The sequence below is a fragment of the Macaca thibetana genome, chromosome 12, assembly GCF_024542745.1.
Source record: "Macaca thibetana thibetana isolate TM-01 chromosome 12, ASM2454274v1, whole genome shotgun sequence".
Taxonomy (NCBI): Eukaryota; Metazoa; Chordata; class Mammalia; order Primates; family Cercopithecidae; genus Macaca; species Macaca thibetana.
Window position 1 is genome coordinate 2052916 of NC_065589.1, and position 22069 is coordinate 2074984.

Consider the following 22069-nt stretch of genomic DNA (forward strand, 5'->3'; position numbering starts at 1 on the left):
CTGGGGACAGGAGGCAGGAGCACTGGCAGGACTGGGTGCTGAGGTGCCTGATGGGGAAGCTGAGACCTAATGACAGTGTCCAGAGACACAGGGTTTGACACCCCGGCAAGGCCCCTGGAGGCAAACCCGGAGATTCCCAGCAGCACAGGCCACACTTCCGCTTTTGCTGGGCAGGGTGGAGACGTCACAACCGCTGTGGCTGGCGGAGGGTGGGCGTAGACGTGTGTGTGGTGGGAGCTGCCAAGCACTGGTTCCCTGGGAAAACCAAGGTCACGCCGCTCACTTGTGCCATGCTTCTTAACGGGGAGTGGCAGCTGTGCCGCAGGAGGCTGGCGGGAGTGGTAGTGGTGCCACAGGAAGCTGGTGGCAGGAACCACCATCACAGGGTTTGGCTCACCAGGGGCGGAGGGCATCAGACCTCTACACAGCAGAGGCCAGGAGACAATATGAACACAGTGGAAGGGCGCCAAGGGGCCTGACTGCAGGGCTTATAGGATGGCAACAGAGCAAGGCAAGGGCCGCCAGCGAGGGCAGCGCTCAGGTGGAGCCAGCAGAGGGATCCAGGAGGACCGAGGGTGGTCACTCCACTGAAGAGCCCCAGTTGGGCCCACACTGCCCGAGTTGGTTTTCGGCCCAGGTATCTGTTGACTGAAGAGGTGGCCAGGCCTGCAAGATGAAGGACACTCCCCCATCGGCAAGTATGCATGACAAGGACTTCCCCAGGGACTATGTGCACCGGGGAGAGAATGTCCAGACATCTGGGAGCCACTGAGCACACAGGCCAAGCTGACACTGGTCCCCAAGAGTCACCAGGGCTCCATCACAGTGGGACACATGACAGGCAGTTAATAATGGAGTCCTGCCCTGGACCAGCTCACATGAGCCCACAGGGCCTACAGACCCACCCGGGGCCACGTCCTGGTCTCTGAGCCTGTGACAGATTGACACCTGGGGAGTGACCGACATCTTTGTTGCATCTTTGGGGTAGAGATGGCCGTGGGAAGGCCAAGAGGGACACTAGAAGGCCAAGACTGTCCCCTCCTACCCGGGTCCCAGAGCAGCCATGGCATGTGGAGAGAGGGTGGTGGCCCTGCTGTCTCTCCATTTGGTTCAGTGTGGCCCTGTGGGGTGGGATTCCTGGAGGGCCACGTGGCAAGTGCACACACGGCTGAGGGGCGGCCCAGTGCAACAGGCCCTGGAGGCCCAAGTACCCAGGGTTGGCCATCAACTGGACGAATATGCCATGGAAGATCAGAAACTGCTCACATTCCTATGGAATTTGTATGGAATGGACAAAGGCATTTGCCATTTTTCCTGGGGCCTCTGCCATAATATACGACAGACAGACCAGCTGGCCGGACGCCCTGAAAGCACCGCACTGATCCACGACCTTGACGACAGGATGCTGATGCAGTCGGAGCAGGAGGCAACCAGGGACGAACAACGACAGGCCGGGGCCTCCTGCACCGGAAATGTTCAGGCTGGCTGGGGGTTAGAGGCCTGCCAGGCATTCCCTCCAATCGCATCTGGCACCTCCCATCAGAAGGATGCACAGGGCCTCGGGGTCTCTGCAGGCTCCAGAGGGAGCCTTTTCCACACCCAGGAACATGGTTCCAGCTGGTAGACCAGACGGCCAAGGCAGCCAGGTCGAGTGGAGCCAGCCCGCAGCGGAGAGATGACGGGCACCAACCACGGCCCCAGAGACACGGAACGCTGCGCTTTCCAGGCCTCCTCTCAGGCGACGGCCCGGATGCGGGAGCAGGTCCTGGCTGAGGACTTTGGGAAGAGCTGCTCAGCTGGAGGGTGTGGCCGCCACCGTCAGGGCCTGTCTCAGGGACAGTGGCTCCCGAGGGCCTGGGGGGCAGGGATGCTCACCATAAGGGCCTGGACGGCCCAGGTGGGGTTTGCTCCAGCACTCTTCCCGGGGTCCCCACCACAGTCTATCCTGACATGGACACAACCCCTGCAACTGTCTTCCCTTCATAGGCACTGTCCCTGAGAAATACCTCGACCCCACCTGTCCCACCTCAACCTGCACCCTCAGGCACCCTGCACAGGACCTGCCTGCCCACAAACCCAGGGATCTAGGGCAGCTCTGACCCAGCTCGAGCCTCTGGCTTGCACACTGTCCTGCAGGGTATTTCTTTGGTGACTAGCCCCTCACTGTTTGCCCCAAGTTCCTGCACCCTAATAGGCAGCACCACTGGCTTCACCCGAAGTCAGCACATAAGCCAGTGGATAAGGGAGATCTGTGGCAGGCTCTGCACACAGGGAGACAGAGCCCAATCCTGCTGCTCAGGAATCCATGTCTGAAGATGCTGAGAACCCAGCTGCCACAGCCACTGCTGCTGTGGGCCACTGAACCAGCAAGCAGAGGGGCTAAGGGGCCAGGGCCAGGGCAGCTTCCTGTGGGTGAGTGGGGAGGGTGACTTGGCATGGCTAGGGTATGGAGAGGGGAACAGCGGCACAGGTCCCAGTGGGAACACAGACACCAGGACTCCAGAGATGGTCGTGATCGGGCAGCAAGGCCCAAATCAGGCTCACTGGGTGCTATGGTTTGGAGTTGTGTCCCTGCCCAAATGTCATGTCGAATTATATATAATCCCCAGTGTTGGAGGGACCTGGTGGGAGATGACTGGATCATGGCGGCAAACATCCCCCTTGCTGTTTCCGTCACAGTGAGTTCTCCTGAGATCTGGTTGTTTAAAAGTGCACAGCACCTCCCCTTCACTCTCTTCCTCCTCCTGCAGACTGCCTGCTTCCCCTTCGCCATGATTCTAAGTTTCCTAAGGCCTCCCCAGCCATGCTTCCTGTACAGTCTTTGGAACTGAGGCAATTAAACCTCTTTTCTTTATAAATTACCAGTCTCAGATAGTTGTTTATAGCAATGTGAAAAAGGACCAATACATGGGGTCTCCCCAGGCACGAAGGGACTCAGGAAGCGAATGGAATTTAAAAGGGATTAGTGGTGGGGCTGGTGGCTCATTGCTGCAATCTTAGTGCTTTGGGAGGCCAAGGCAGGAGGATCGCTGAGGCCAGCCTAGGCAGCCATATATCAAGACCCCTAAGTATTCAATAATTCAAAAGCTAACCAGGCTTGGCACCGCGCCTGCTTCCCTAGCCACCTGGGAGGCTGAAGGAGGATTTAAGAATTCAAAAGCTAACCAGGCTTAGCAGCGCACCTGCTTTCCTAGCCAGCTGGGAGGCTGAAGAGGGAGGATCCCTGAGCCCAGGAGGTTGAGGCTGCAGTGAGCTATGATCACACCACTGCACTCCAGCCTGAGCAACAGAGCAACACCCTGTCTCTAAAACAAAAGGGCTTAGTGACAGCCCTCCCCAGCCATGTCTGGAACTGACCTCTGCACCGTTCAGTGACACTATAGCTCTCATTGCAGCATTTGGTGTGAGGGATGAAGGAGAGAGGCCTGGAGAAACAAGTAATCCTAGGACACTGTGCAGGTGAACTCCAGCTGAAGGCAGAGGAGCCGTCCAGATCCAAGGCTCTCTGTCCACACGAACCTAGGGTGCCTCCCTCTGCAGCAGCTCCCATTCTAACACCCATTTCCGAGACGTCCTTCTTCACCACAGCCTTAGCAGTGCCTTCGCTGGCCCTCCCCACCCCTCACTCCCCAGTCTATCAGTCCCCCAAGGCCAAGTCTTGACCTGCCCCAGCCAGCCTCAACCTCAGCCCTCAGCCCCCTGACCTGGGGCATGCCCTGTGCCCGCCCCTCCAAACTTCTCCCCTCCTCCCCACTTACCATCTCATCCTGCAACCTGCCCTGCCTGGGTTGGCTCTGCCCACCTCGCCAGGCCCCCAGCCCCTCCAAAGGCCATCTTCATCCTCACCACCTCGGCAGGCCCCCAGCCCTCCCCACAGCCTGCTCAGCAAGAGCGGGCACAGCCTGGAGCTCCTTGGAGGAAGACGGATCTGCGAATCCTCAGCGTTCATGTTTATTTATAAAGTTACATCCTAAAAGTGATGCAAACAATACATAGGTATAAAGAAGATCTGCTGCCCTACCCTGTGGGTGTGAGGCTTCCGTGTGGAGTCAGCAGAGGAGGATCTGGGAGGGATCCTGGGAAGCTCTGGGATCCTGGGGTCTCTGCCGTCTCAGAGGCGCGACAGAAGCCGCCAAGCTTCCCGCCCTTCCTCTGCAGCACCTGCTTGCCCCCAGGGCTGAGTCTCTCATGATGGAGGCTTCCCGTGGACTCTTAGGCAGCAGCCCCCTGGCAGGGCTGGGAGGCAGGCCAAGACTCAGGACCAGCCCTCACAGGGCAAGGCTGGCCGGCCCAGTTGCTGGGAACCTGTCAGGCCCTTGAGTTCCAGTCACCTGAGCTGGCATAGGGAGCCTCCCTGTTAGGTTTTCATCACTGCCATGACGGAGACCTGCAAGGACAGACGGGGGCCCAGGTAGTGGTGGCACTCGCCCCTTCTCACATCCCACCCCGAGTGCAGCCAGGGAATGGGACGCAGCCTCAGCTCCCCCTTTCCTTCAAAGCACCGCCCGGGGCTCTCACAGGAAGTCAAGGGCACCTCACGTCCCAGAGAGAAGCCACCTGCCTGAGGCTGCAGGTAGACCCTAGGCCACCAGGCAGCCCCAGGCAGGTGAGCCGAGCTGGCGGGGCTGCATACACACCTCCTGGAGGAACTGGCCCAGCATCTCCTGGCTGTGAATGGATGGCCTGTGGAGAGACACCAGGTCACCGCTCCCAGACCTTGTCACACGAGGAGCTGCGTGCTCCTGGCCCACCTTCCACCAGACTCTCCTCCCAGGCTCAGACCAGCAAGGAAGGGTCCCCAGGCAGGCAGGACAGCCCTGGTCCGCCAGGATAGGTAGAAGCTTGAGGGTGAGGGGTGGGCAGGAAAGACGTGGGGGGACGGGCATGCACTAAGACTCCAGGACCTCAGCTTCCAGCTGGCCACCCCCAAGTCCCAGAGCCCCACCTGTCAATCCTGGTTGCGATGGTCACAGTGAAGGCCCCCTCTGTGTCTGGCAGGTAGGTGGAGGGCACGACCCTGTAGGTGCCTGGAGGCAGGAGGCAGAGCTGGCTCACCTCCTGGGCATAGCGATGCGGCACGCAGCTCAGCAGCGGCTCCTGCAGCAGCAGTGGGGGCGCGTCCTGGCTCCTGCCACCCTCTGGGACCTGGGGGAAGCGTGGGCTCAGACTGAGGGAGCCAGCCTTGGGGTAGGGGATGCAGCCCAGGGCCATCTGCTTGGATGCCCTCTTGAGTTACACACAGCCCCTTCTCCAAGGAGGGGCGGCCAGGCCTGGACACTGGACTCACCTCCTCACCAAGGCCTGGCCGCCCTTGCCGGAAGGTGCCGGCAGTGGGGCCCCGGCCTGGAGGCCCATCGCACCACCAGGGGCTTTAACACCTGTGACTGCCCAGCCCGCCCCAAGGGCTCCCACTGGCCCTGGCATGTGTTTTCCTCAGAGCTCTAGGGGACCTGAGCCGGCAGCCCAGGGCAAACAGCGAGGCTCCGACGGTCCCCAGGCAGCACACTGTGAACCAAGGGTCGCAGTGCCTTCCTCATCAGGGCCCCTGCATTCCAGGGGACACATGTCTGCAGAGAATGAACCTCGGGACACAGTTGTTCTGAGTCAGGGTAAGTAGACAAGTGGCCACAGGCTGAGCCCAGTGACTGTGGACTTCCTCACACCCGAGACGCTGCTGTGGCCAGCCAGCCTGGGCCTCCCCTCCTCTCACTCCTGAGTCCATCGGCCTCCTGCGTCCCTAAGCCAGGGCTCGACCCACCTCCGCCAGTCTCAACCTCGGCCTCCTGTCCCCTCCAAACTTCTCCCCTCCTCCCCACTCACCACCCCCTCCAGAAACCTGCCCTGCCTGGGTCAGCCCTGCCCACCTCCCAGGCCCCCGGCCCTTCCAGACGCCATCTTCAGCCTCGCCTCTGTGAGGATGGAGACGGGAGAGGGCCCGTGCGGGTTCCAGGCAGCGCCTCGAAGAGCAGGGGGAGCCGGGCCTGTGTGCCCAAGTGACTGAGCCCAGAGCCCTCTGTTGAGACAGTGGAGGCCAAGATGCAAATTCTCTGAAGGCCCCTTCTACTCTCCCTCCCTCCCTGGGGCAAGGAGCTTGCCTGGAAGATATGGAAGCCGATGGGGTGGAACTCGGTGTCCCTGGGCTGGCAGTGCTGATGCAGAGTGATGCGGACGCAGCGGGGGCCAGGGCCCTCGGGGACCGAGAAGGGGAAGCAGGGGTTGGTGGGGTACGAGGCAAAGTTCCTGCTGCCCCCCGCCGTCTGGCCGGCTCTCCAGGAGCCCCGCAGCTGCACGGTCCCCCACTCCCCCGCAGGCAGGGCTGCTCCGGGGCTGGCGTTCTTGGCCACTGCCCTGATGGCGCTGCCAAGAAGACAAACATGGGAGGGCGCTGGCAGCAGGTTCCCGGCGGCCTCAGTCCCCACATGGATACCTGCCAACCACAGAGGGGAAGTGCCCAAATCCTGCCTCGGAAAGGCCTGTGGTCCTCCAGAGGCTGTGGCTCGGAGAGCCAGCAGCACTGCACGGTTCCTCTCACCTAAGGGAGACTCGCCCGGTAGAGAAGACTCGGAGCAGGAACTCCCCTGGCGCGTCCTTCAGGAAGGTGCTGGGGACAGCCAGGTAGTAGCCCGGTGAGAGCTCGCAACGCAGGTGGACCTCCCGGTCGTATGCGTGGCACGCAGTGCCAGCCACGGGGGGCGTGGAAAGGACCCTGGGCAGATTGACCCGCCGCTTCTCCACCTGTGAGCACAGGCAGGAGGCTCAGTGCAGAGGAGAGGCCGGCGTCAGGTGCCCTGGCCTTGGCCTCCCTGCTCCAAGCACAACGGCCTCTGGAGTTAACAGACGAAAGCGCAAGGCCTGTCAGCACCCTCCACCCTCTCTCAGGGGCCAACTAGAGATGCCCACCAATCCCGGGCTTCACTTGGCCCTGGGGCCAGTATCTGTCCCAGACACAAGCCTGCAAGTCCTCCCTTGTAGCTGGGCCCACAGAGGCACCGTGGTCCAGGCAACCTGGGGCTGCTGGACAGTGGGCCTTCCAGCAACTTCTTTTGCAAGAGGAAAGGAACATCATGTGGGCCACATCCATGAAGGAACAGGGAACAGTGTAGTGCCAAGTGTCACGCCCTGTCAAGACGCACAAGATGACAATCCAGCCCCTAAGCAAGCAGCTGGCATATTCTCGACCCACACTCAGGCCCTTTGCTTCCAGGCGCCCCCATCTGTTCTTCCAGGAAACAGCATATTTTGTGAACCAGTGGTTGGGCCTGGGACTGCCTGGGCCTCAGAGCAATCCCATGAGATCCATGTCAGGACCCTGTCTTGCAGGGGGAGAGACAGGGAGGCAGGGAGAGGATGTGTGCCAGGTCACACAGCAAGCTGCAGAGCTGAGACTGGCCCTGACAGGTCCTCAGCCGTTGGCTCTACCTCCTTGCCTCAGAAAGGCATAGCGCTGCCAGGAGTCCCCAGGCCCAAGCCCCTCCTGCGGGTCCTGCCCTGGCTGCAGACTCTGTTGCTTTCCTTTGGCCAATGAGGCACACGGCAAGGCAGAAAGACGCCCAGACCTGCAGTCTCAGGTCAGAGCCAGGTCTGGGAGCACCAGCAGATGTCAACCCCGTGCGACAAGACAAGGAGAGGGGAGACTGTTGGGGCCGGTGGCAGAGTTACACGTGTCCCGGCAGAGCCAGTCCTAGGACTAAGACCTCCATTGGCCTCCACACCACCTGCCCAAGCGAGCGTGAGCCAGGCGGGGCTGAGTTACCTTCCAGAGGTGCAGGCCCACAGCCTGGTAGTGCTTGCCTGGGATGCTCGCTGGGCTCCACGAAGTATGACTGTCACCCACCAGTGCCCGGGCCCGGCCTGCCCAGTCCACTGCACGCAGCCTTGATCTCTGCAGGACGGCAACGTACACCTCACTCGGTTCTGAGACCCGCAGCCAGAATTTGGGGTTGCTGGGAAAGCCGCTGTTGTTCCGGCAGCCTCCTGCTGACTGCCCCTTGACCCAGGCCCCAGGCAGCGCCCGAGTGTGGCAGAGCAGCTTCTCTAGTGAGAAAACACCAGGCATCAGCTGTGGGACATGGCTCCTCACTGGCCTCCCGCCGCGGTGGCCTCATGAACCCTGGCAGCGTCTAAGCAGCAGCTACGGCCACAGACAGAGCCAGCCCCTCCCACGAGCCCACTCTCCTCCCGGCTCCTGGGACAGAATCATCTCTCCACACTTGAAAGCAGCAAACCAGGAATGGGCAGGGGGAACCCGGGCACCTGCCCAGCCTCCTCACTTGGGCAGGCAGAGCACATGCCCAGCACGGCCCCTCGGGGCACTACCTGTGTAGAGGCTCTGCAGGTGGCCGGCCTCCGTGATTGGGTAGCCAATGGTGATCTCGTCAAACTCCCTGAGGAACTCTTCCTCCTCCACCCAGAACTCCCCTTCCTGGAGCTGGGACAGGAGCTCAGACGTTACCGCTGCATCTACCTGGCTCCACCCTTCACCCCTGGAAGAAACCTCATCTCAGCAGAAGCCCCTCCCGAGAACTGGTGGCGTCAGCTGGCCAGCAGGCTGGGGGGAAACCTGGAGGGGACCCAGAGAGCCCTGAGTTCCTGCCAGCGCCCCCGCGCCCCAGCTCTGCGGCCCCTCCCACACCTGAAGCAGCTCTGCAGCACAGGGCCTTCCGGGCAGCGGCCACCCACGGGAGCCTCTTTTCCCAGAGGAGCTTCACGTCTCTGGACGTGTCTTCCCAGGACTGCTGCCTGAGCCCGTGATGATGTCTGCCCTATTGAAACCCCAGGTCCAAGGGCCACCTTGGTCCCAGGCCTCAAAAGGATTGTCTGGAGCCAAGACAAGCATGGTGTCACAAGAGCAGGGGCTCAGGGGCCTTGGTGGAGATAGCCAAGTACGGTCCTGACAGCTGAAGGTGACCAGGACACAGGCCAGATTGGTACTGGGCCCCCCTCCCGACAGCAGCATGGTCCAGGCCCCAGCACTCACCCCTCTCTCCAGAGCCCCTGCCAGCACCGCCGGCCCCAGGGGTTCTGGATCCGCAGCAGCAGGATGCTCTGGCCCGCCTGATCCTGCAGCTCCCGCAGGTCCGAGACAATGAAGGCATGGAACTCCCCCAGCTCCCGAGCACCTGCGTGAGGAATGGCTCGGGCACGGGCACGAAGGGCACCATGGAGTCCCAAACTGACAAGGACACACGGGCCTCTGTCTCCTCTGGAGATGCTCCAGCCCACCCGACTACGGCTACATGGGAGACCCCAGATCCCCATGGACCACGGGAGCTCCTTTCTTAGCAGCTGTGGCCCGTCAGCTCAGGAGCATCTCCAGGAGCAAGCACATGGGACCTGACTTGGCTGCCATTCGGGTCCGGTGCTGGGTAAGTCATCCCCTTCTCTAGGCCTCAGTCATCGCCCATACCCATCAGTGCACGACGCCTGGCACAGCACCAGTTCTCAAACATAACGCACAGATGCATCTGCAACTGCCAAGAACCTAGAGTGTTTCTCTTGGCAAAGCCTGCCGGAGGTGGGACATTCACATAGTGCCTTGGCTAGAAGCCCACTGGAGGCAGGGAGGCCCAGGGGGGCAACAGCTCCACCTGGCCAGAGACCTTGAGACAGACGGGCATAGAAAAGAAAGAGCCAAACAGAGAGGGGCACCACATCTGTGGCGGGGCAATGGTCTAGAGAGGAGGGTCTCCTGGAAGGACTTCAGTCTCACCCATGCTGCAGCCCTTTGCCACCTCAGCAGGCTCCAATGCACCTCCAGTCAGTGCCAGCTGCCATCTCTCTCTGCCTGGGGGCTTTCTCTAAAGTCTGAAGTGCTAGGACTTAGCCCTATCCCACCCTAGAGCAGCCCAAAACCAACAGCTCCCTGAGCTGATACCCACAAGACCAGGGCCCTCGCTCCCAGTTGGGAGGCTCTGAGGCCAGCGTCCTTCCTGGCACCCCCGTGGGGCTAGTGGGGAGTGCACGCCCTCCAGGTTCTCTGAACCTCTCAACGTGCTCCTGAACCCCATCTCAGGGTCTGCTTATAGGGGACCAGACCAAGGCCTACGACAATCTGTTTCAGTTTATTGTGATATTCATATTATTTAACCAATATTTTAAAAATAATCCTAAGTATGAAAAAAGTTATAAAAATGTTCATTGATGCTATTTAGAATTATATAAAACCAGAAAGAGCTTTTTTTTTTTTTTTTTGAGACGGAGTCTCGCTCTGTCACCCAGACTGGAGTGCAGTGGCCGGATCTCAGCTCACTGCAAGCTCCGCCTCCTGGGTTTAAGCCATTCTCCTGCCTCAGCCTCCCGAGTAGCTGGGACTACAGGCGCCCACCACCTCGCCCGGCTAGTTTTTTGTATTTTTCAGTAGAGACGGGGTTTCACCATGTTAGCCAGGATGGTCTCAATCTCCTGACCTCGTGATTCGCCCGTCTTGGCCTCCCAAAGTGCTGGGATTACAGGCTTGAGCCACCGCGCCCGGCCCAGAAAGATCTTAATATCCAACATCAGGGGAATGATTAAGAGACTATGGCAAACCCGCTCATGAGGCAAACATTTGACAGCGTGTGTGGCAGTGTGAGAAGTGGTGTGGAATGGAACATGTAAACCACATGTGCTCATGGAAAACTGAGAGTGCACTCAAAAGTCACAAGAGGTTCTATCTGAGTGATTTTTTTCTTCATTTTTTGTAGAGATGAGATCTTGCTATGCTGCCCAGGCAGGTCTCGAACTCCTGGGTTCCAGCGATACTCCCACCTCAGCCTCCCAAAGTTTTGAGATTACAGATGTGAGCAACCACACGTGGCCCCCTTCTTTTTTTGGAAACAAATTGTTTTTAATGAACATATCTATCACTAAAATAAAAAACAGCTTTTGATTTTGCCAGGTTGCCAGCTGGGCCAAGGATGGCACAGACGGTGGGCTTTGACTCGGTGCCACTTCTTCCTGCCTTGCACTAGCGGAAAGTACTGGTCAGGGGAGAGAAGGGCCACGTCCCTCTGGAAGAGGACAGTAGGAGAAGGTCACAAAGCGAGGACACCACCCTTCTGAACAAGCTTATTTCTTCCCACTTAGTCCTGAAAGGGCTGTGTAGCCAGTCACATAAAAAGCTACAGCGTGCCTGAGGCCTGGCAATGAGGAGCACGCCGACTGCAGCCCTCCTGTGCCGGCCACGTGCCTCACCTGCTCTGGGGCTGAGCACGGAGCAGCTGATGAGACTCTGGTCCTTCAGGCGGAGCAGCTGCCGACAAGTCCTGTGCTCCCAGCGGCCCAGCCTGTCCTGCTGGCCTCCGCTTCCCGCTACGCCCTTCAGGCTCCATCTTTCTGCCAGGCCACCAGTCAGGTCCACCAGAGCATCCGCCACCTGCCCTGCCCACAGGTGCTCGTAGGACCCATGGACCCTAAGGGACACAATCACCACGGGAGTGAGCCCCTGGCATTGAGCGTGCCCTCCTTTCCGATTCCCACGGTCTGTAGCACCCCAAGTCGTCCAACCACTGCCTCAATCCCACCTCTTTACGCCCCTCTGCCTTTGTCCTCATCCTTATCAAGTCAAGGCTTAGCCTCACCTTCAAACGTCTTACTTTGCAGCAAGCGTGAGCACCCTGCAGTCCTCTGCCCACATATAGAAACTCTCTAGCCTCCGGTGTGGGCACAGGGGCAGGGCAGGAGGGGTGGAAGCTATGGATGCCCACATCCCTCGGCTCTCAAGCTCCAACCCTGCTTTTCCTAAACCAGCCCTTGGGATGGAAGGGCTCACTGGGCACTGATGTCACCGGCCAGCCTTCCCATGTTCGCCAGCTTCCCTGCCTGCCTGTTGGTCCAGTTGCCTTTGGCAAGATGATAAATGCATTCTAAGAGGGAAGGCTATTCAATTACGACTCATGGTGAGGGTCCTGGTCCCCTGAGCCAGCACCATGATACACAAGTGTTGGTATGCCGGGGTAGCCTCATTCCTTCCCAATGACTACACAGTGAGGCTGCCTGTCCCAACCATTCCACAACAAATATAAAGAAGCATCTTTCTTGCTGGGGCCGAGAAACCAAGGAGGGCGGTGCACATGCTCTCTGTGGAGGACGACTCCACGCTGGGCTTTGGAACAAGGGAAGGGAAAGATGGGAGTGGGCAAACCACAGGCCCAAAAGAAGAATCTCTGCACCTGGCCAGTCAGCCTGACCCACAGAACGAGCTGCCAGACCCTCAGAACAGAAGGGGGCTCTGCAGCCCAGAGTGAGCAGAGACACTCCCAGGGCAGCCCATGGTAGTGGCAGCTCCCCGACTTGCCCCAGGCCAGGCCCTCAGCCCCCAGCACACGCACTTGGCGTAGACCTTTTCCAGTAAGGGGAGCCAGAACACATCCTCCCTCTGGCAGCGGGAGAAACAGAGTCTCCCTGCGAGGCATGGCAGGCGGTCATCTGTGGTCACCTCCACCCAGCGTCCAAACTGCCAAATGCGACAGGTGAAGGAGCCCTGGTACTCCTGGTCGGCCCAGCTTGGCTGTCCTGGAGGAATGACCTGCCATGCACAGGGAGAAGCAAAAGACGAGCGTAACATAAGCACCACCCGGCGCTGCTCCAGTGTCCTGGCTGCGGTGTGGCCACAGCTGAGCGCTCCACAGGCACCACGGTCTGCAGAGAACTCTACGCACACCTGGATGTCGGCGCTTTCACAGGGCTTGGTCACCACACACGAAATTAACACACCTCTCATTGCAAAACTTGAGGACTACAACAAGGGACGCACATATCCCAGGCCATGCTCTGCTGCCCACACTAAAAGCATCTGACCTGAAGCCAAAACAAATATGACTTTCAAGGGTATGAGTGGCCCAGTTCTTGACTGAGCTGACTGCAAGCAACATATCACCACAGGAACGGCAGCCCCCGCTGCTGCTGGGAGCCTGGCGCCCCAACACTGGGCCAGCTGGATGCACCCACTGTGTCCACCGCAGGGCTCCTTCAGGAGTAAGCACTGTGACCCCCAGCATCAGGGGAGTGCAGGCTGGGCACTAGGAGCCTGGTGCGGTCCTGGCTCTGCCACTTAATGGCCAGAAACACAATGGCAGTGGTTTTAGCACTCTCATTTAAAAACAAAAAAGGCCAAAGCTGGCAAGGCTGTGAGACTGAAAGCCAGTGACTGTGACATGCTTACCATGGGGCTTGGGACATGAGGGAAACTCTGAATGAGGTCACACTGTCAATGCTGCTGCATTAATCGGCAACGCTTAGCAACAAGCCAAGCATAAAACTATGAACACTTCCAGGGAAGGAAAACCTGAGAAGGCCTTCTCTGCCCAGAGTATCTGTCTACCCACAGAAACCTTTTGCAAACTTATATTCAAAACCTGTACGAAAACCAGTCAGTTAGCTGAGGAGAGATCTGGGGCAGAGTCCCCCAACCAGCCCCGTCCTCCTGTGAGCTGGCACATTTGTCTCTTCATTCTAAATGTGGTGATCTGACTCCATGGAGAGCCCAAGGCTCACGAGAGCACACAGCAGGGTGAACCTCCCTAATGGAGCCCTCTGGCAAGGCCAAGGCACCCCCTCCTGCAGCAGAGGGACAGAGTGCAGTCCTCAGTCTCTGCCTTGGAATGTTCCTGCTTTCCCCCAACACAGCGAGAGATCCGCCTGCGGCACGGTTCAGCTTTCGCAAGGGCTCCTGGTACTCAGCAGGCAGGAGAAACACAAAGAGAAACCGGCTCCAGGACAAACACAAGGAAGAAGGGGCCCCACACCTGTTCCAGGAGGTGCCTGCTCTTCTGCAGGGCGGCACAGGCACACAGGAACCAGCAATCCCCCAGCAGCCCCTGCTTCACCTGTCCTTCCTGCGGGTCATCTGGAAACAACCGGGGCATGGCACAAATCTCCTGAAATACAGAAAGTTGTCCAGAGTTAGATCATGCTTGCTGGGGAGTCCTTCAAACTAAGAACCCAAGGCTCTAGATGACAGGGGTTGGGGTGGAGCTTTTCCGATCATCAGTGTTACCCAAAAGCGGACAGGAAGGTGGTTTCCTGCAGTGGGTGTCCTTCAGCTCCTGGCTTCAAATCCCCCTGTCCAGCTTAATTCTGGGGTGCCTGTCTGTCTTCCTTCCTTATTGGAAAAATCCCAAACTCTACCCAGCTCCTTCTCAAAACAGCTAAATGTTGGTTTAGAAAAGTTTCACTTTTCACTCATGCTGGTAAATCTCAAATGCATCCTCCATCCTGCTGGAAATCTTACTGTTTCTCTAGCAGGCTCCATTTACCATATCTCCTATCATATACCTTCCCCTTTCTCCTCATCTACTCAAAACATCCACACTGCCCTTGCCCACCCCTCTGAGCTTCGACCTTGCCTCCTGCTTCTGAACCTGACCCTCTCTCCTGCCCTCAGAGCCTGGGCTCCTCTCACAACTCCTTCCCTTCCAGCTCCCCAGGCAGAATCCCACCCCCATGTTGTTTAAGACATTATCCCTCCTTCATATTCTCTTTCAGGCTTCTCTTCATTACAACCTTCTTGAAAGAGTTGCCATGCCCACTGCCCGCTTCCCATTCACTCTCCACGCAGGCTCCTCTAGCTTCTGAGACAATCATGGTCCCTAAACTGCCTCGATCAATGTCGCTGTCACCTCTATGTTATCAAACCCATTGGGCTTCTCTTGGTCCCAACTCTCTTTCCCAACTACTCAGCAGTATTCAGAGCAGCAGAACGCCATCTGCTACCCGAGGCAGTCCCCACTCAGCTTCCGTGAGGCCGCATGCCCCCGGGTACCCTCTACCTAACTGCCTGCTGCTTCTCAAGTCTGTTTGTCAGGGCACCTGCCTGACCCCAAGAAATGTTAGGGTTCCTCAAGGCTCAGTCCCAAGGTCTCCTTCTTCTTTACTGATACTCCCCCGAGACACTCTCCCAGGCTATGGACCGTAAACCATCTAATATGGTCCGCCTCCCAGATGAATATCTCTAGCGCAGATCTCCCTGCTCTGTATCCACCTGCCTCCAGGCCAGCTCCACCTGAACACGTGAGAGCAAAGTCCGACTCTAGGTTCCCCCCAGGCTCTGTCCCAGGACCATCATCCACCCACTGGCTCAGGCCAGAAACCTAGAAGACATGCCGATTCCTCCACTATCCTCACCCTCAATTTCAATCAGTCACTGAGGCCTTTCAATTCCCACTGCAAAGTACGTCTCAAACCAATCTACTCCAAATCCACAACCTAACGGTCGTCAGGCTAATCTGAGCCCCTTCATCTTTCTCCAGGACCACTGCAATGGTCCCTTGCATTCTTGCCCCGACAATCCACTTCCCACTCAGCAGCAAGAGTGAGTTCGTAAAAACACACATCCAAAAGAATCGCTCCTCTACTAAAACCCTCTAGTGGCCTCCAGCTGCACCTAAAATCAATCTTTTAACAAAATAAAACCCAAATTACAACGACAAGGCTCTACATGCTCTGACCCTTGCCTCCTCTCAGGCCCTTCAGTGTTGTCCAAGGAAACCAGGGGGCCTGTCAAAACCATCTCAGTCACCAGATCTCAGAAGTTCCAGTTCTGTTCGAAGACTGGTGGCCATTAGTTGTCTCCGCTAAGACTGTATCCTCTTAGGGCAAGGTTGCTCGCTGGGCAGTCTTATTCAGCAGATAAACCACTTCTAAAAATATGAACACGGCACTCGGCCAGGACATCCCTTGCAGCTGCCATTTTTAAGTGTTTACAACTGGAAAGGCAGGTGCACAAAATCCAAAACAGAAATTCTATCACGCTTTGCTTTGTGGGCTCGACCCAGCCGCTTCAGAGGGGCATGAGCGGCCCTCTCTGCCGGGAGGAGCAGACACAAACGCTCTTCAAGGCGGAAGCAAACAGGTGGGCTGGGTTTGGGACTCTGTTAAAACGCCTCTCGCTGAGCTCCGAGCCTCCTTCTGGATTGGAGCTCTCGCAGGTGGTGGCCACGACCTAGTCTAGTGTCCCTGCGGTAGCGCGGCGTCCTGCTCGTTCTGGGCGGGGGTAGGAAGGAGGTAAGAAAGAGGGGGCCGGGCGGCCGCTTCTGAGGAGAACAACAGCGGATCCTGCGTTCGGAGCTACCCTGCCCGCCCGCCCCGCCCCGCTCCCTGAGAGGAGCGGAGTTCTCGGAAAACCAGAAACGGCGCCCACCGCACCCCGCAAGGTCCCACCTGGGGCCGCCTCCACGTGATGTCCTCGCGAAACTGGGCCAGCGGCGTAGACAAGTCGCAGAAGAGCGAGGAGTCCGCGGCGGGGAAGGCGGCGTCCCGGAACAGCTCCCTCGCCGGCGTCGCGCCCCGGCCCGCCCGCATCCTCGGCTCCGCGGGCTCCCATCTGCAGCCGGTAGCCTCGGGGTCGCAGCCCCGGAGAGAAGGCGAGTCCGCCGCCGCCGCCTCCGGCCCGTCCCGCCCGTTCCCAGCTCAGCCCAGCCCTCCAAACCCGAGGGCGGCGCAGGTGCTGGACCAGGCCAGGACGCCGGCCCGCTAGTCTCCCATTGGTAACCAGGCGGCAGCCAACCGGGCGCGGGGCCTCGGGTCACGTGACAGGCCGGCCCAATGGCATTCGGGCGACGGAAAGCGCCACGGACACCGGAGGCCCAGGGGGCGGGGTTCCCGAGCTCTGCTCTTACGAGGCTGGGCAGCTGCCCTCGCTGTAGTTTTTCCTTCCGGGGGCGGCGGAGCCCAGGGCTGTCCCGGCCTCCGCTCATACCCGGAGGGCCGGCAGGCGTTTAGCCCTCCAGCAGGTGTGGCTCGGGCCGGGGTGTCAGGACCGCCTGAACACGCGGGCTCTGGGAGCTTCAGGGACCAGGGAGGCACTTCGGCCGAGTTGCGTCGCAGACTACAGCTCCCAGCATGCAGCGCCGTTCCCAGCATGCACCTCCCTTCCGAAACGCGTCTCTGTTTCCGGCGCTCTGCTGCGGAGGCGGTGGCCGCGGGTAGTTGGGAGGAACCGCGGTTTGCGCAAGGGAAGGCGAGTAGCGAGCTGTGCAACGCCGGTCGAGTGCCTGCCGCCGTTGTCGTCAGGCAGGGGAGAAGGGGGCCTCAACCCCACTAGTGACAGCTGTTTGCTACCTAATAGGGCTTTTCGTCCCACCAGGCCCCAGGGCTCTGGTTAGGGGCCCAGCAGGCTCAACTTCTTGCTGTGGTTCTGGAAAAGGGAGTGACCACCTAGGCCAACACCTCTCTCTGTGATGTGTTTGGGAGTTTTGGGAAATGAGACGGCTCCGAGGGAAGAGCTTGAGGGAGCGGCGTCGCAATGGTTGGACCTTCCCGGGCCTGAGCTTTGTTTCTAGGCATTTTAGTTCGAACGCTCTACATCTTAACTGGGGTCAGGGGAGGCGGCCAGAGCATCCCGCTGAGCTTTTTCCAATCCCCAGATGGCCAGGCACCTGGTCCTGGTTGCTGGACAGTGACCCTGTGGACGCACATTTACAACTATAGCCACTTAGTGCCGCGGGGAGGTGAGGATAGTGATCCTGGGACCTGCTCGAGGATTCACCCTTGCCGCAAGAACCTGTTCCATTCCCAGGAATGAAGGCGGCCAGGCAGGGGAGGAGAAGGGGGCCTCAACTCTTCTAGTGACGGCAGTTTGCCACCCAATAGAGCTTTTCGGATTTTGCCGCCTCAGGCCGTTTTACCCAGCCTCGGGCTACGAAGGAAGGTCACATTGAAGCTGTTTTTCTGCAGTCAGGAGTGAAAAGTCCCTGCTGTTGAAGGAGAAACTGAATCGGGTTCAGGAGTCCCAGGTTCCTCCCTCTGAGAGGCCAGGTGGGGCCTGCGTGAGTAGCAGTTAAGGTTGTAGGACACTGCTGTTTTCATCCCACCTGGCCCCGGGCCCCTGATTAGGGGCCCAGAGTGCTTATCTCCTTGCCTTGGTCTGGAAAAGGGAGTGACCACATAGCCCAGCACCTATGGGATGCTTCATTGCCTATTCAGCACCCGCTATGGTGCTGACTCTTGCAGAAGATGTTTCTGATTCCTTGCTAGGCTGGTGGTTGCACCACAGCCGAGAGGACTCAAGAAGAGCCTGGTCTCTGCTTCACCTAGTGGTCCTGGAGGAGTAAGAAACATATCTTCCCTGTCCTGGGCACATGTGGGTGGGTAGCAGAGCTGAGGCTGGCCGAGGATCTTGACTTTCCTTTGGGAGCCTTTTGTTGTGCCACTCTCCCAGGCCGATCAGATCTGGAGAGCTAACAGCTTTCTGTGGCCACATCTGTGTCCAAGGCTGGGCCCATGCCGGTAGCCAGATTCCCAGGATCTGGAAGGGGCCAAGAGACAGCTGGTGCTGGGTAGGCAGCAGCCCTGTGTCAACCTGCCCCCACCATTACCCTATGCTGTGATTTGCATATGGTCTGCCCCTGCCCAAACTGGTATTGAAATTTGGTCCCCAATGTGGCAGTGTTGGGAGGTGGTGCCTAGTAGGAGGAGTTTGGGTAATAGGGGTGGATCCCTCATGGATAGGTTAGTACCCTGTGTGGAGGGGTGAGTTCCCATGAGAGCTGGTTAGAGAGTCAGGCTTCCTGGGCTTGTCTCTTGCTTCCTGTCTCGCCATATTGCCACATAATCTCTGTGTGTGCCCCCGCTCCCTTCCACTTGGTGCCAGGAGTTGAAGGAGCGTGAGGCCCTCACCAGGTGCAGCGGCCCAATCTTGAAATTTCCACCAGAATTTTGAGCCAATTAAACCTGTTTTGCTTTTTTTAAAAAATAAATTACCCAACCTCAGGTATAACAGCGTGAAACAGACTAAGACACTGCATATGCCCTGTGGTCCCATCCACTACCCCAGGGTGCAGAGATGTTCCATCAGCCATGAAGAACGACATTCCCCCCCGGGATATCTGGAGGGGCTGTAAGCAGCTTGGGTTGGTGAGATAAGAAGGGGTTTGGGGGGCAGCTGGTTCGTGATCCTGGCGGCCTCAACTGCAGGCTCTTGGTCTGAAGTATTGTAAAGTACGAGAGCCTCGGGGCCCTCACTTCAAGGAGGGAACAGCATCCCCATGCCTCAGTATTTGAGGATTGTAGGAAGATGAGAGTCCTTCAGGTGGGACTGGTTCCCACCATGACCCCACGGCTGGCCAGTGGACTGAAATACATCTGACCACTTATTTCTCAGGTTCATGGGTGTTGAGGAGGAGCCCTATAGAATCAGCCCTGTCTGCCTCCTCTCATCCTGCCACTCCTCTTGTTCTGTCTGGATGACTGCCCTTGTTTTTCAAGGGAATGTTCCCTGTCTTCCTCAGCCAGGATCTTTTCTGAACTTGACATCTCCATTTGTTCAGGGGGCAGTAATTGGGCACTTCACTGTGCTGGTCATTGCGTTCTCATGGAGATGCAGAGATTAAAAATTAGTATCTTGTCCATATACTGCCCAGAGTTAGAAAGGATTGCTCTTCTGTGGATTTGTCTCAGGTCCGGTACAGTGGGGGTAGGGTCCTACTCCCTTTTCCTAGCCTAAAGGTTCCAGCTGAATCTTCCCAGGCAGGGCTGAAACAGGAACCATTTTAGTCTTTGCTGCAACCCATGGTCAGTTCTCCAAGAAAAGTGAAGAGGGTTCCACCTGGGACAGTCCTCAAGGACTCAAAGGGCCAAAACACATGTACAACATGTTGAGACACTGCGTTTGTGTGGTCACACATCTCAGCAGTAGGTATTCCTGCCTCATTTTACTGATGAGGAACCTGAGCTTCAAAGGGAAGAGGTGACAGCTCAGGACCACACAGCTGTAGGTAGGAGGCAGGAAAATAGGGTCTGGGTGCAGGGAACATAGGCCGATTCACACTTCAGTTATGACAGGAAATATCTTCTCCATAGGGCGTAGGCCAGTGACTTTGTAACTTCATCATCTCCATCTACATAGTGCATACCCCAAGTAACCAATGGAATCATCTAGAGGGTATTTAAACTCCCAAAAATTCTATAACAGGGCTTTTGTGTGCCTATGCTCAGGCCCACTCCCACACTGTGGAGTGTACTTTCATTTTCAATAAATCCCTTCATTCCTTCTTTGCTCTCTTTGTGTGTTTTGTCCAATTCTTTATTCAAAACGCCAAGAACCTGGACATCCTCCACTGTTAACAGTAAGACACATCAACTCCTTAGAGTTGGGGCAGCCAGCATAAAACCAGGCTGACCTCAGCCCGCTTCATTCACTGCAACATGAGGAATGGATTCTTTGTTGGCAATATTTTAGATTGAGCTTTTTTTCTCATAAGTATAATACATGCTTAGTAAACAAAACAGAGTGGGAATAAATAAATAGGGTACATGCTCCTTATAGGAATTTTTTCCCGAACTATTGGTATGAAGTGGTTTTGTGTTCTTCAATTTTATTACGAGGATTATGCAGATAATTTCCACAGTTGACTGGTTATCTGAGATGAGCATATTTCAGATGTGGGCTATTTTCTGCATTGTGGGTGTTGTGTTCCCTCCACACTGGAATTTTTCTGTTTGCTCATTCATTTGGAACAAGGAGAGGTTTATTTGGGCCTGGCTGGATGGGTGGGTAGGTGGGAGTGATCTCCTTAACACTCTGCCTGTGCCTGTTAAAAGCCCCTTAGATCTATGCTGGGCCTGGCAACTCCGTGGACACCCTTGCCAAGCTCTACCTTTAACTGGCATGTCCCTGCTCTTGGGCTTCTGTCTGACCAGGTGATTTTTCGGAGAGATGGGGGAGGGGGGAGACTAACAGCTGACATCAGATTCCTTTTAGTAAAAGGACAGTCTTTGTTGGGGAAAACACCGTGGTGGGTGCTTGGGTTAGAGCCCTGAGGGCATGGCTACCTGAGGTGGCTTAGCTTGCAGGGTGCAAAGGTCTGATGGGAAGGGAAGAGAGATGTGGGGGAGAAAATGGCTAAAGAAATGAGGCTGAGTTGCGGGGTTGGGGGAGATGAAGGGCCATGGAGGGGACCCCTGGAGGGTAGAATGCAGGCCATGTTGAGAATGAGGATGCCTTGATTGTTTGGAATTTTTTTTTTTTTTTTTTTTTTACTCTCCACGACCTAATATCCCCAAGTTCATTTTCTGTTGCTATAACAATACCACAGACTGGGTAATTTATAATGAAAATAAATTTATTTCTTACAGTTCTGGAGGCTGGGAAGTCCAAGGTCGAGGGGCTGGCATCTGGTAAAGGCCTTCTTGCCACACCATTCCATGGGGGAAGATGAAAGAGCAAGAGGACACATAAGCAAGAGACAGCTAAACTCATTTTTCCAACACATGCTCATGATAATGAACCCACTCTGATAATGACATTAATCCATTCATGAAGGCAGAGACCTCATGGCCTAATCACTTAATGGTTCCACCTCTTAATACCATCACAATGGCAATTAAATTTCAACATGAATTTTGGAGGGAACATTCAAACCACAGCACTGTTCCACTGAGTTTTCATTTTTTAATAATTGCTTTTAAAAAAATTTCCAGGGTCTCTGGCTGGTTCTTTTTTATAAACTACCTGTTCTTGTTTCACAAGTGCCTCTTCCTATGTTATAGTTTATTTCAAAAGTCCCCTTTAGGTCTGAGATTTTGATTATATGTGTTCTAAAGTCCTTTTCTGATTTTTCTGTTGCCTCTGTCTCCTCAGGTTTGGGTTGAGTGGCCTGTTTTCCTTCACACTGTGTTGCTGTCCTGGGCAGGTGATTCTCAATTGTGCCTTACCTTTATACCTGAAGTTCCCTAGTGTTCTATGCAAAGCATCTGGCCTCAGGAGAGAAGCACCACCAATAAGTCCTAGTTAGAGTAGGGATGGCAGAGAAACACTCTGGGAGACAAGTCTGGACTGAATAGGTCATGGCCTGAGGGACTTAGAAAACCGTATTTGGACCTCCAGGGCCTAGGAATTTGCATTGGTCTCCCTCACTGCAGCCTCAGGCTTCAGTTCTCTAATCTGTCTCTATAGAAACCAATCTTTCATCAAGCTTCTTTTCCCTTTTTGAACATCATCTCCTCCTACCTGCCTGGCTAGGCCCTAATCCCCAAAATGCAGATCTCTCTCACATTCTGGCCTCAGCTCTGTCATTGTCATTAGTGCTGTTTGCCATCTATCCCCACTTTTGTGCATGTGGTGGGGTTGCAGCCCCTGTGGTTGTAGGCCCTT

The 22069-nt window shown here is 56.8% G+C and overlaps 1 protein-coding gene across 3 annotated transcripts; it reads right to left on the reverse strand.

The window, feature by feature from the left end:
- Positions 1–3929: 3929 nt before the first annotated feature.
- On the reverse strand, positions 3930–16802 carry CAPN10 (calpain 10). 3 transcript variants are annotated; one of them, XM_050751540.1, is made up of 12 exons: positions 16138–16802; positions 13725–13856; positions 12309–12505; positions 11173–11390; positions 8978–9119; positions 8317–8483; positions 7754–8034; positions 6533–6735; positions 6096–6357; positions 4946–5145; positions 4638–4683; positions 3930–4387 (listed from the first exon to the last, which is right to left on the reverse strand). In XM_050751540.1, the coding sequence occupies exons 1-12, from the start codon at positions 16276–16278 to the stop codon at positions 4358–4360; spliced, it is 2019 nt and encodes a 672-aa protein (XP_050607497.1). In that variant the 5' UTR covers positions 16279–16802; the 3' UTR covers positions 3930–4357. The 3 variants fall into 3 exon arrangements, with proteins under 3 accessions (XP_050607497.1, XP_050607498.1, XP_050607499.1); XM_050751541.1 differs by lacking the exons at positions 3930–4387; positions 4638–4683 and having other exon boundaries at positions 4952–5145; positions 6096–6188; XM_050751542.1 differs by lacking the exons at positions 3930–4387; positions 4638–4683; positions 4946–5145; positions 6096–6357; positions 6533–6735 and adding an exon at positions 7013–7119.
- Positions 16803–22069: the final 5267 nt, after the last annotated feature.

What these genes read in the sequence shown, in the direction of transcription:
- CAPN10 (XM_050751540.1), bottom strand. Translation starts at nt 16,278, where the DNA reads ATGCGGGCGGGCCGGGGCGCGACGCCGGCGAGGGAGCTGTTCCGGGAC. An exon ending in GCAGGCACCTCCTGGAACAG is followed by an intron (nt 12,506 to 13,724) that starts GTGTGGGGCCCC and finishes TGTGCATGGCAG; the next exon opens with GTCATTCCTCCAGGACAGCC. An exon ending in CTGGAAAAGGTCTACGCCAA is followed by an intron (nt 11,391 to 12,308) that starts GTGCGTGTGCTG and finishes TGTGTCCCTTAG; the next exon opens with GGTCCATGGGTCCTACGAGC.